This window comes from Clarias gariepinus, chromosome 26 (assembly GCF_024256425.1).
Source record: "Clarias gariepinus isolate MV-2021 ecotype Netherlands chromosome 26, CGAR_prim_01v2, whole genome shotgun sequence".
Lineage (NCBI taxonomy): Eukaryota > Metazoa > Chordata > Actinopteri > Siluriformes > Clariidae > Clarias > Clarias gariepinus.
The window spans coordinates 21,364,420-21,376,158 of NC_071125.1; the positions used below are offsets into that span (position 1 = coordinate 21,364,420).

Consider the following 11,739-nt stretch of genomic DNA (forward strand, 5'->3'; position numbering starts at 1 on the left):
GTCAAGCATGAGTGGGTTTATTTTCAAGATGGGAGCCTTTTTTTTTTTTTTTTTACTGAAGACTGCATTCCAGTCCAAGGTGATGTAAAACTGTAGCTTTCAGTTCAGGCATTTATCTTGGGTTCTCCTGACCTACTTTAAGGATTTTCTCTTCTTCCAAACCATGGCAAAGTGGTTACACCCCCTATTAACTTGTACTTGCGTACAATTGTTTAAACCGAGCTAGAAAATTGCAGTTGTTTAAAAACTACTCGAAGAAACATTCCTGACCCGTGTAAATCTGCCATACTCTTTCATAAATCTGTATTAAACTCCTCGGACTTCGCCACTGTACTGCCATTATGCTGGCAAATCCAAAGAGTGTCTCAAACAAACCCTTCTTATGTCGCACAATGAAAATCCCAGCTGAAAACAATCATCTCCTCTTAACAGGAAATTACAGCCCTGGGCATGACAAATTAAAAGACATTTCAAGACTTTCTGCACCACGGAGTTAATAATATAAGTGGCTCTATCTATAGTATTGATTCTGTAATGTTTAATTTTTGACCCTGTGCTGCTATGAGAAATCACAAAAATGAACTAAACCTAGTGCTCCAATTTTAGGAGATTTCCTCCTATTAATAGCAAGTGCTGTTTAATTTTTCTTCTCTACCCCCACCCACCCACGCACAAAAAGACCTGTTTACAGAAACCATGCAAAACTTCACATCGCCATGTTCATAATGTGTGCGCCAAACTCTGACCTCAACTGCAAGCAAATATGTTTTACAATTTTTTTTTTGTTCTGTGAGGAGACATTTCTGTAGCATTTTCTGGAAGAAGTCTCCAAGGTCAGCAGCAAAACTGTTAAAAGATTTCGGATTCAGGAACGTCATCAGGACAGAGTGTTTTGTGCTTTCTTGGTACATGACAATCTTTACACGTTCTTTAAATGTCAAAAAAGTAGAAGAAGAAAAAAAGCAAAGGAGGGACAGCCTTTTAGGACGCAAGCGATGAGATGAAATAACTTCCTGAACATGGACTACATCAACACATGAACTTTAAATTGATTTTTTTTTTTAGGTGCTGTTCGTACAATTTACAATACACTTATTATATTGCGAAGAAATAACTAGGTGTAAAATAAATTATTAAAAATAAACAAACAAATAAAACTGGTTTCTAAAATAGCCCAAACAAGTTCCTATGGTAAAATTCTGTGTCGTTATTACATCTTTCACTGTCAGATCCTGATTCAGAAGTCTTTTTTTTTTTTTAACAATGTTTGTCTTGTAAATCTCTAAGCATGCTTAACATCAGCACAAAAAAGTACTGAATTTAGCTGAACATGACCAATGTTTCTGTGGATACAAGAGTGAAGTCTTCAAAAACACAACTGTATTACTATTGAATGCAAACAGCAGCAAATTTAGATCTTAATCTTAATCAGAACTTTTGTTTGTGCACTTATCACCTGAAGCAAAAATGATGAACAACTTCTTCGCTTGTTGGGCTTGAATTCAAAGTTATGGTCTGAAGTTGAAGGATGAGCCGATTTGAATCACAGTGGTCCAGCGAGAGGAACAAGATAAAATGTAAAAAGTAAAAAAAATAAATAAATAAAACAGGGAGATCACATGCTGATGGTGGTGGAATAGACCGGACAGTTCTCAAGCATACAAAGCAGACTGTTGAGCTCCAATCATTTCTATTAGAACACTTTACAACTCAGATTCATCACTGATGCTTTTGAGATGAATACTAATAATGTTCATGTGCTAAATACCCAACAAGGGACTGTGAAGCGACTTCACATACCGACGCAGACAGGTAATCAGGAGTCTTCCTCCGTCACCACATATCCAGATTTACACAGGAATCTTAACAGGATTTTTTTTTTTTGTTTCTTTTGGTGACATTCTTTATGATACAATGCCCCCTACTGGCAAATTAATTTATCAAACATTTTTTAGGGACACTGCATCTAAATGTATATCAAACATAAAAAAACTATAAAAAAGAATGAAAGTCACAACTTTTAAATCTGTCATGGTGCAACAATGTTATTTACATGTTTTTTTTTTTGTTTTGTTTTTTAAAGGTGACAAGCCAAACACTCCATCTAAAGTCAAATACTAAGCCTTTTAGGCTCCTTTAAATTCATACAACTTTAAAAGCAATATATTTACATTATTTTACAATAACAACCAAAACCTTATAGTCTTATTATGTCCATAAACACTTGTAGGCATGATTTCCTGCACTGACGTCAGTTCGGTGTGTGATTTGGTAACATCCTGTGGTACCACAAAACTGCAGGCTCCTGGCACATGTTGTGAATGCTGTAGGATTGCCCTTGACAAAAAAAAAAAACATAAGAAAAATATAAACCAGCATATCAACAAAAACGTACTCAAGTCAAGGTAAATAAATGTCAAAGTTTTTTACCACAAGGTGCCATAAATGTTTGCCCAGAGTTGTAGATCTCCTTGACGCCATCAATTTCCACCCGCACACAACTTGAAGCCACGTTAAACACCTTAAGAAATGTGATAAAAACAAACAAAAAAACATTTTTATATCTGATTTTAAAAAAGTCAAAAAAAAAAAATGTTTTGCTGAACAACACTTACAGTAACTGCATGAAGATCCATCTGCGCAGGTTTCTTCATATACGAGCCCAACAGAATCTTGCCACTCGAGAATGTGTTGTTCTGAAGGTCGACCATGTGACCCATGGCTCGTCCAGCATTACAGTACCAGTGGAAGTCATCTGGGCTTATGCCTTTTCCATCTAGTAGCAGACAAACACTTGTGTAAATATAACCACTTGGGTTTTTTAACATGCAGTGATGATAATTCATTCATCTTTAGTCACCAGTTCAAACAACATTACACGGAGTATACTGTATGTACAACCGAAGGTCCACACTGAGAACTTCCTACCTTTTGAAGTGACTGGCCAGATATGACTGAACCAAATGCAGAGGTTATCCCAGTCTTCATTATCTAGGACGATGGGCTTCAGTGGAGGGCCGCACAGGTCACAGTCTGACAGAACGCGGGCCGTGAATCGCGCTTGAGGAATTATTCTAGATGATGGCAAATCTGAAAATACAGCACAAGTCTGGACTTTCAAATCAAATGTATACAGACTAAATGAAACAAATATTTAATGCAAATTTATTTAAACTGGTCTTCACTTCACATTGTTGGCAAGCATACTCCAGGACAAAATGTCCACTGTAAAACAAGGAAATAGTGCCAGGTTTTCAGAGAAGATGCTGGAGAAGTCTTACGTATACTGATGTTACCACCAAGTGGGAAAAAGTTTAAATAAATAAAAAAAAGCTGTAGTTGTACAGAGTCTCTAGTAGTCTGATTCATGTGAACAGCCCCAGTGTAACAGTGTTATCATAACTCAAAATGAGCTTCAAATCTGTTATAAGGCCAGGGATCTGACCCAGCACTGACCCCTCATCTTTGCAGCAAAGTTTCTATAGTCATTTTTTTTCATGATTATAATTTCTCCACTATAATCACAATAAATACTAAAAATGGTCCAAATAATGAATAATAGGTTGAGTCCGACTTTTATAAATCCCCAAAAGCAAAGCAACAATTTATATTAATCGTAGAACTAATTATAGTTTTTTTGTTTTAGCATTTCGTTATTTTTGTACATCTTAATTATACACGGTAAATGACCGTCGGCCTTCAGGATGTCAAACAGCACTTGCAGTTGAGTTAAATATCTGGGGAGGTTGGATTCATATCTCTAGTTTTCGAGCAGATTTTAAGTGGCTTGTAATTTTATTGTGAACAAATTTGTTACTTTTAGCGCAAACATCCTGGCAGCTAGACAATGTAGATGAAATCAGTGTGGCGGAATGGCAATATCGGGGCAAGTGACTGAATACACTCTACAACAATATGAACACCATCCGCCAAAAAACTGTTTACTCATGCATTTTTGCACTAATTTCATTTATCATCATTCCAACAGTTGTATTTTATTTATATCATAGTTTGTATTTGCACAGATTCTTTTTTAACTACTCTGCGCACCTTAAATTGCCCTATGGGGATAAATGAAGTTTCTTAATTGAATCGAATTGCTTCTCATTATACATTTAAAAGCACAGAAAAAAATACATTTGATGCAACCTTTTACAAAATGATTACCACATATCTCACCTACTCCACCCACCCGCCTGCAGTACTCCAGGATGGTAAGCTCCACAGTTTAAATACCTCCCATTAGTAAATCATATATTCAGGCTAATTTTACCACTTACCAGAGTCCTCATGCTCTTCATATTGTTCCAGTTCAATTAGTGATGAAGGACCACTTTTGAAACCGATGTCACTGAGTCACAAAAAAAGGGAAAAACGTTTCAGATTAATCTTAATACATGCAATTTAACAATATTTGTATTTGTCTGATTGATTGAGGCAACTCACTAATCGGACGCTCTGTTGGATCCACTTGACGCTCGAGGATTCCTTTTCCTTCTAGCAGCACTGAACTCTGGGACGATACCGCTCATGGCCATGTCAAAGGTCGCGTGGCTACTAGCCTGCTGCTGATAGTTGTTGGTGTTCTCACTGGACTGCTCAGACTGATCGTCCAGAGAGTGCAGCAAGTTTCTGCGGCCCTTCTGCCTCACTCCTAACCCACTTTCTTCAGAGATGCCCTGCTTCCCAGAGTCATAGATTGCATCGAATGTGGCCAGCGATCTTTTAACTGACTTTGGAGTGTTAATCATGTTCATTTTATTTTTCCTCTGCCCACGACCCAGTGTCTTTTGTAAACTGGTGATTTTATGGACTGTGCTCTTCGGAGGGCCCATCTGTGGTCTGGACGTTTCTGGAGAATTGTGTTGTTGAGTCTCCAAGCTCTCGGCTTCATCCTGAGACTGTGGAACCTCCCACCAGTTCTTTGGTGGCTTTCTCTGGCGCTTTACTGGAACGCTCTCCGCTGCATCGAGCGAAGGTGCAGATCGACTCTGACCGTCCCGGGTGTAGGTCTTATCAAACACCCTTTTATCTCCTGTAGAGAATGATGAGGGCATGATTTCTAATCATTCAGCGTTCATTTAACATTAAGAATTCTCCCTCATTAACCCTGTGTATATAAATTCAAAGAAAACACAAACAAACTGCTATTAGGAGACAAATGTTTGACTGTGTATATTTACCTGGAGTTAATCTGTGCTGTTTAGGAAGTGGACTAGATGCCACTGGACTGAGCTGCTCTGAAGAGTCGTCACTTCTCGCCTTTTCTTCAGCCATCGGAGCAGGTGTCGTTTCACGCTGGACTTGAGCTCCTGCCTTTTGTTTTCGTCTGCCACCTGTTGATTTGGGATTGTTCTTTGAGAAAGCAGGATTTTTATCAGCCTGTGACTTTTTCTGCTTTTTGGCCACTTTATGAGCAGTAACAGGCTCATTCTGGATTTCCTCATTTTCTGTTACTAACTCTTGCTCGGTCGAGTCTGTTAATACTGGAGCTCTTCTTTGGGTTTTCCTTTTGGACTTGAGCTCCTGTGAAGACTGAACTGCCTCGTGTTGCTGCTCCTGCATGTTGTTTTCTTCTTGTTGTGTTAACCACCATTCCCCGGGTGGTTTTCTTTTCCTTTTGCTGGTTGAAGATGCGTCTGCAGAAACATCAAGCTCAGGTCCAGGAAGCTCCTTCGTCACTAAGATTTCTTTTGTTTGTTTATCTGCCTTCTTTGCCTTTCCTGACTTCTTCGGAGCACCCTGCTTTGATGCAGGCTCTTTATTAACTGGTATGAGAAAAGAGAAAGGAGAATTATTATTAAAGAAATGTCAGTATGTGGCGTTAAACCAATGAGAGCTTTTTTATTTATATTGTACAAAACAAAATATAAACAAAATTCTCCTAAAGAAAACTAAAATATTAATTTAAAAACGTCATTAAAAAAAATCTTTTATCTTTATTATTATCATTCCCGTACCTGTGCTCGGTCTCTGAATCTCTGGAGGCTCAGGAGATTTCTGTGATGGTTCGGGGGAAATTTGTACCTCATCCACCTGCTTCTGCGCTTTAGCCCGTTTATTCTTTACTGCACCCTTGTCTTTGTCTTGTTTCTTTGGTTTTGCAGAGTTTAGGTCTGTGAATTCAGGCACGTCCGCCTTTACGGATGCTTTTGTTTTAATGGGTTTCTTCTTCGTCTTTGTCACAGGCTCCTCTTGTTCTGTATTCATGCCGCTGCTGGGCAATTTTGCTAATTTCTTTGTTTTCACTGCAGGCTTTTTAGCTTGAATTTTGCCCGAACCAACGTTTCCATCGTTGGTGCCATGCTGTTCAGGCTTGGAGGTTTTGCCTTTTGGTCTCTGCTCACCTATAACTACAAAGAAAAAAAAACAAAAAACAAAGATTGTATTACAACAGGCTGATGTATTCCATGTAATGAATTTACACCATAGTTAGTTGCTCCTTTAACTAAATTTAACAAAGTAAATGAACTCTACAGCAACCTTCCCTATCCGAGGGACAGATTGTTCTTTAACTAGGTGACAAACCAAATAAATAATGTGTACAGTAATCAAATTTATTAATTGTAGCCAAGATCTACTTTCACATATACAACAATAATTTAAAATTTAGTTTGAATCCAACTGCAGCTGCTGTTAATTCTTTGGTGCTGATCATTTGAGCAGGACTGTACAAACTTCATTCTTAAAATTATCAGCAGAAAGCTAATACACAAACAGCACATTTACTTTTTTGTAATCTTTCTATAAGATGAAATTGTGCTGTTTTTAATTTCTAATCATACCAGGTGTATCAGTATCTTGACTGCTGTCTGGATTAAGATGGACGTCTTCTCCACATCCCACATCCTCGTTGGCTTCTTCCTCCCTCTCTTCTCGGGCGGACTCTACCTCTGTGTCTTTAATGGTCATGTCGGTAACCTTCAAACGCTTTGCGTTTGTTTTCTTTTTGGGTTCGTCTTTGTGGTTATCCTCTTCTTTAGACTGCATTGGAAAAGTTTTTTCTTTCATATCCGGCTTCACAGACCCACTCTCTGGTGCGGGATTTCCTTTATTGTCGGTCTTCCTGGGAATGGTGAAGCGAATGGGACTGTCGTCTTCCAGGATCATGAAGTCCTCCTCCTGGACTTGAGGTGAAGGGGCGCGAGCTGGTTGTTGCAGATCTTCTTGTTTCCTGAAACTAACCGTTAAAGGGAATTAAATCAGCTCAGGGAAGTCCAAGAGTATAAAAGCAATTAGTCGTGATATTTAGTTTCATTCCACAGCTATTGATCAATCTTTTTAGCAAAAAATATATACGTATCACCTGACAAACTCACCATGAGGCTTTAGGTTGTAAGGAATTTTTTAGCTTCTTCTGAAACAGTGATTGTTTAACCCCAACCTCCTGCACCTGCTGGTTAGGTTGCTCCTCTGGAACAGGTTTAGGCCAACGTTTCTGAATTAATACTACAGGGGATAAAGTTATCCGTCCATTCCTGACAAGACAAACAATTGCATTATTAGAAGACAAGTATGTTAAGTATTTGTTTCAGACAGCTCTTATCATTTGTGATATATCCAGCACTCACGTATGTGACGACTCCTCCTCAGGTTCAGGTGGTAAGGTCTTGCACACTTGCTCTGGGGCTTTTAGAGGCGTTGAGCTGAATGAGATGAAAAAAAAAGAGGAATAAACAAATACTTACAAAGACGGATGAGCAAATCCAAAAATATGTGCCGTTAAGCAACTGACAAACCTTGTTACAGATTGACTCTGTTTTGTGGGCTTTACAAACTCCAGTCGTGATGGAGGAGACACCAACGATTCACTGTCCCTGTATATACATTGAAAAAAACAAACAAACATGACATTTTTTCATGTTTATCAACCTTAGGTAAAACATCCTTCTGTGATATACTCACCCTTGAGAACCGTCCTTTATGGATTCTGCTCTCAGACTCATCTGGGGTTTTCTCAAATCATGCACAACTGGCTCCTCATCCTCAATGCCAAAGAGGAGTGGAGAGGTTTCAGGTTTTTCTGCATCCGCTGCAACACCTTCACATGCAAACAGCTCGATCGGACTGGAGGTCTTTATAGGAGCAATTTCTTCCAAAGGGCTTCCTGATAGAAGACGGACATGGGAAAATAATTGGACGGGTGAAAGCCAACTGATACAGACAGACAAAAATTTCACCATAAAAAAAAGCGTATTACCTTTATTGTTTAAATGATCCATCTGAATGTCATCTGCTGCTTCCAAAACATCTGAAGGCTGAGGATAAGAATTTAAAGATTAGACTATTTCCCAAATATTATATAACGCAGCTGTGGAATAGTGAAATAAGTTATACATTTCTATTTTATTTATTATTTACGAACAATTATTTATAATAATAATAATTATAATAATAATAAAAATAAAATTTAAAAAACGCAATTTTCTTCATTGATCATTTAAATGCTCCTAACAAATTTTAAGAACGAAACAAATTTTAAGAACAAAATGGACTTCCATGAAAAACAGAAGTGGAAATTTACAGAAGTGGAGTCATGTCTGTGGTGATGAAGAATCTTTAACAATTAAAAAATATTAATAATAAATAAGCTGTAAATTTTTCAGCAGCTAAGGAATTTCTTTACACCATTATGGCTCTGAGCAAATGGTTTAAACACTTTCATTTCTTTTGCCCTTATTGAATTATTTTTTACTTCTAGGTTTTGTGTTAGCTTATTTTTATTATATTGTATTGATTCTCTAGATTGTACACTTTATCCTAGAGCTAGTGAACTACCACGAAGGTGTGTTTTGTTTAAGACACTAAAGCACTTCTTATATCAGAATTGAACATGCCATTGTTCTTCCCTGCCTCCTGCCCTGAGCTAATATTCACAAAACTCTGTAATAAACTGACTATTATTCACTGCATTCTGGACCATCTAAACCAGTCATCACTAAATGGTGGACCGTGGTCCGGATCCGGACAGGGAGAAAGTTCTATCCGAAACCTAAGGCTTTTCTGACAAACAAGAATAATTTTTATACCAGTAATCTATCGCTTTTTCATTTGAGGTGGGCGTGGCTATACATATTACTTAACAGAGCCGAACAACTCAATAGTCTACCATGCATAGACAGAGTGTACAGATGAAACAGAACCGAAAGCACAACACAGCTTGGCTTACTCCAAGTAAAAGTAGACCATCAAAACTGAATCTTACAAAGATTATGGAACATACATTTCTGCCTAATTAGATTTAGCAAATAAACCCTAACCCACCTTGAGAGGACTGATCTTCCCTCTGAAGCATAACGGCGACTTTGGAATTGGCGACTTTGGAATCGGACACTGGCTTCCTTTATTTCGCTCGTCTTCTCCTGGGCTCTTGGGCAGTGGTGAGAGAAGCGGCGTGCCTGGATCAGAATCTACAGAATCAGAACCGGTACAGTTTTTATACAGGCGACGGCAGCTGTTTGGGATATTACACATTAGATAAGGAAAGTTCGAAATTTAAGATTACACCAGTACTTCTACAAAGTTTTGTGCTTTTACATATTTAAAATAGCTAGTCACACAGGCTAATAAACTGTAATTTTCTTTTCATTAATCAGGCAGGTAACTGATCATTCATGAGAACTAAAAAATAAATTAAATAAAAACAAATCTACTTACCCAAATCATCAAAAATATCGTCAAGGTCTCGGACACTAAAGACATCTTTGATCTTTAGGTTAAATGGAGTGCTGCAAACACACAGTGCAAAAACACGCATTTTTTCCCCATGAACAAAAAAACAATAATAAAAGGTTTATCCCATATTACTGAGTGAAGTATAACATTCTGACCTTTCCTCTGAGGGGAAATAACGCAGTTTCTTTTTCGCTCTTCCCTGAAACACATTCATGCAGTCACAATTTTTTAAAATCATTTTGCAAAAGTAAAACCTGACATTTATTAATTAAAAACATCTGTCAGCTAGAATCATGCAGTCATTCATGCAGTGGCATCATTTGTGCAGTAACGCTACTCCCCCATTACAATGCTAATGCTAATGTTTTTAACCCGAGTCAACGCAGCTAACACCACAGCTACCGAGTGGTAGCATTAACATAGCAAAAACCTGTATACATAGATATCTACTAACCAAATTCATCATATTTCGGTCCATTGTATGAGGGAAGCGTCAGCAGCCGCGGAGTTTATTCTCTCCGTGAGACTGTTGTTACCCTAGCCTAGCCTAGCCTAGCTTAGCGTAGCTTAGCCATGGATACTTGTTGATATCAATATTGTTTTTAGCTAATTAGCATTAACCGACTAGCTAACTCGGTTTTAAAAACTCTCAACCGCCACCTAAACTTTAACATTCCTCTAATAAATTTATTTATTTATATGTTAAACCTTTCGCTGTATTTCCCCGAGCCAAGAATTAGCAAACAAACTATAAACAAGCTAACGCGCTAAAACAGTTGTCATTCAACACAAATTCCCGCGCCCACTTCTTTCTCCTCCTTCGCGGCTGCGCTTTCGGTTTGGAGCCCATTGTTGTCATCTACTGCCACCTAGTGGACGGAAATGGAACCATCAGTATTAAAAAACTGTGAGGATCCTCAGCCATCCATATGAAGTTATCTAGTGCAGGTTCACTGTTCACATGTTCCCTGACTTCTTTATTGTTAGGTAGAAACACTGCACTACTCATCCAAGTAGCTTTTTCAATCTGAGGGAGGTTGGTAAGTTCCTCATATTTGACTCCTCCACTGTCTGAAAAGGCTGGTTGCATGAACAATGGAGAAGGTAAACGTAAGGGGGAGAGTCGTTATAGAGTGTAGGGGTGAGAGAGCTATAAAGAAAAAGCAAAAGAGTGAGATTATGGAGAGTCTTTAAGGTGTAACGACCAGAGAGAGTCCCTAAGTGTGTCTTCCTGGGGATGGATGAAATGGCAACATGAAGAATAGGAGCCAGGTTGTGTCGTGACCTCCACCTCTGTTAAGAGAAGGACAATTTGCACAAAGACAAGCACTTCTTTTATCCCTTCGTTGAATCATTTAATTCTCTCTGTCCATAATTCATACATCGTCGTCGTCTTTGGGGTGGAGTTTCGAGTCTGGGCCTTGGAGAATCAAGGCAACAATGATAACCACAAAGCCACTGTGCTGCCCCAGTAGGCTTAAAAAATAATAATAATAATAAGTGAAGTGAAAATTATTGAAAAAATTGCTTAAAGCGTACTGACTTAAACAATGTCTTATTATTAGGAGACATGTACTGTAGCGAGGCACACCCTAGACAGGGAGCCAATCCATCGCACAGCACACACACACACACATTTATTTACACACTATGGGCAACTTGGGAATGCATGTCTTTAGACTGGAGATGCAAGGCGAGTGTGCTAACCCCTAAGCCACCGTGCTGCTTCTGCTAAAAGGTTATTTTACAAACTGCTCAACTCAATGCTCAACCGTCTTAAAACAAGTCTGGAAAGCCTTGTGTATAATGGTGGATTCAAAGCCCATTCTAAGAATGACCCAGAGGAAACCCACAGGAGCTCATATAGTCACATGAGCACACGGTTAAACAGTAAAGCATTGCATTTTATACAAACATCATAACAGTTTTGACTATTCTGTAAAGTCATTGGGTGCCAATAATTCTGCTGTATACAGTACCAGGAGCAGTAATAGAGTTTAATAAAGCAACTATTTAGCAATATCCAAGATTACCTGATGATTTTAAAAATATAATTTAAAAGAT

General features: G+C 38.3%; 1 protein-coding gene across 1 annotated transcript; it reads right to left on the reverse strand.

Moving 5' to 3' along the window:
* Window positions 1-746: 746 nt before the first annotated feature.
* On the reverse strand, window positions 747-10,482 carry si:ch211-161h7.4 (uncharacterized). Its single transcript, XM_053488395.1, has 18 exons — window positions 10,130-10,482; window positions 9,831-9,874; window positions 9,658-9,728; window positions 9,265-9,410; window positions 8,201-8,258; window positions 7,906-8,107; window positions 7,740-7,817; window positions 7,572-7,646; window positions 7,320-7,478; window positions 6,786-7,180; window positions 5,961-6,353; window positions 5,184-5,768; window positions 4,447-5,035; window positions 4,281-4,351; window positions 2,929-3,090; window positions 2,616-2,776; window positions 2,431-2,521; window positions 747-2,337 (listed from the first exon to the last, which is right to left on the reverse strand). The coding sequence occupies exons 1-18, from the start codon at window positions 10,151-10,153 to the stop codon at window positions 2,252-2,254; spliced, it is 3,390 nt and encodes a 1,129-aa protein (XP_053344370.1). The 5' UTR covers window positions 10,154-10,482; the 3' UTR covers window positions 747-2,251.
* Between the last annotated feature and the right edge of the window lie 1,257 nt (window positions 10,483-11,739).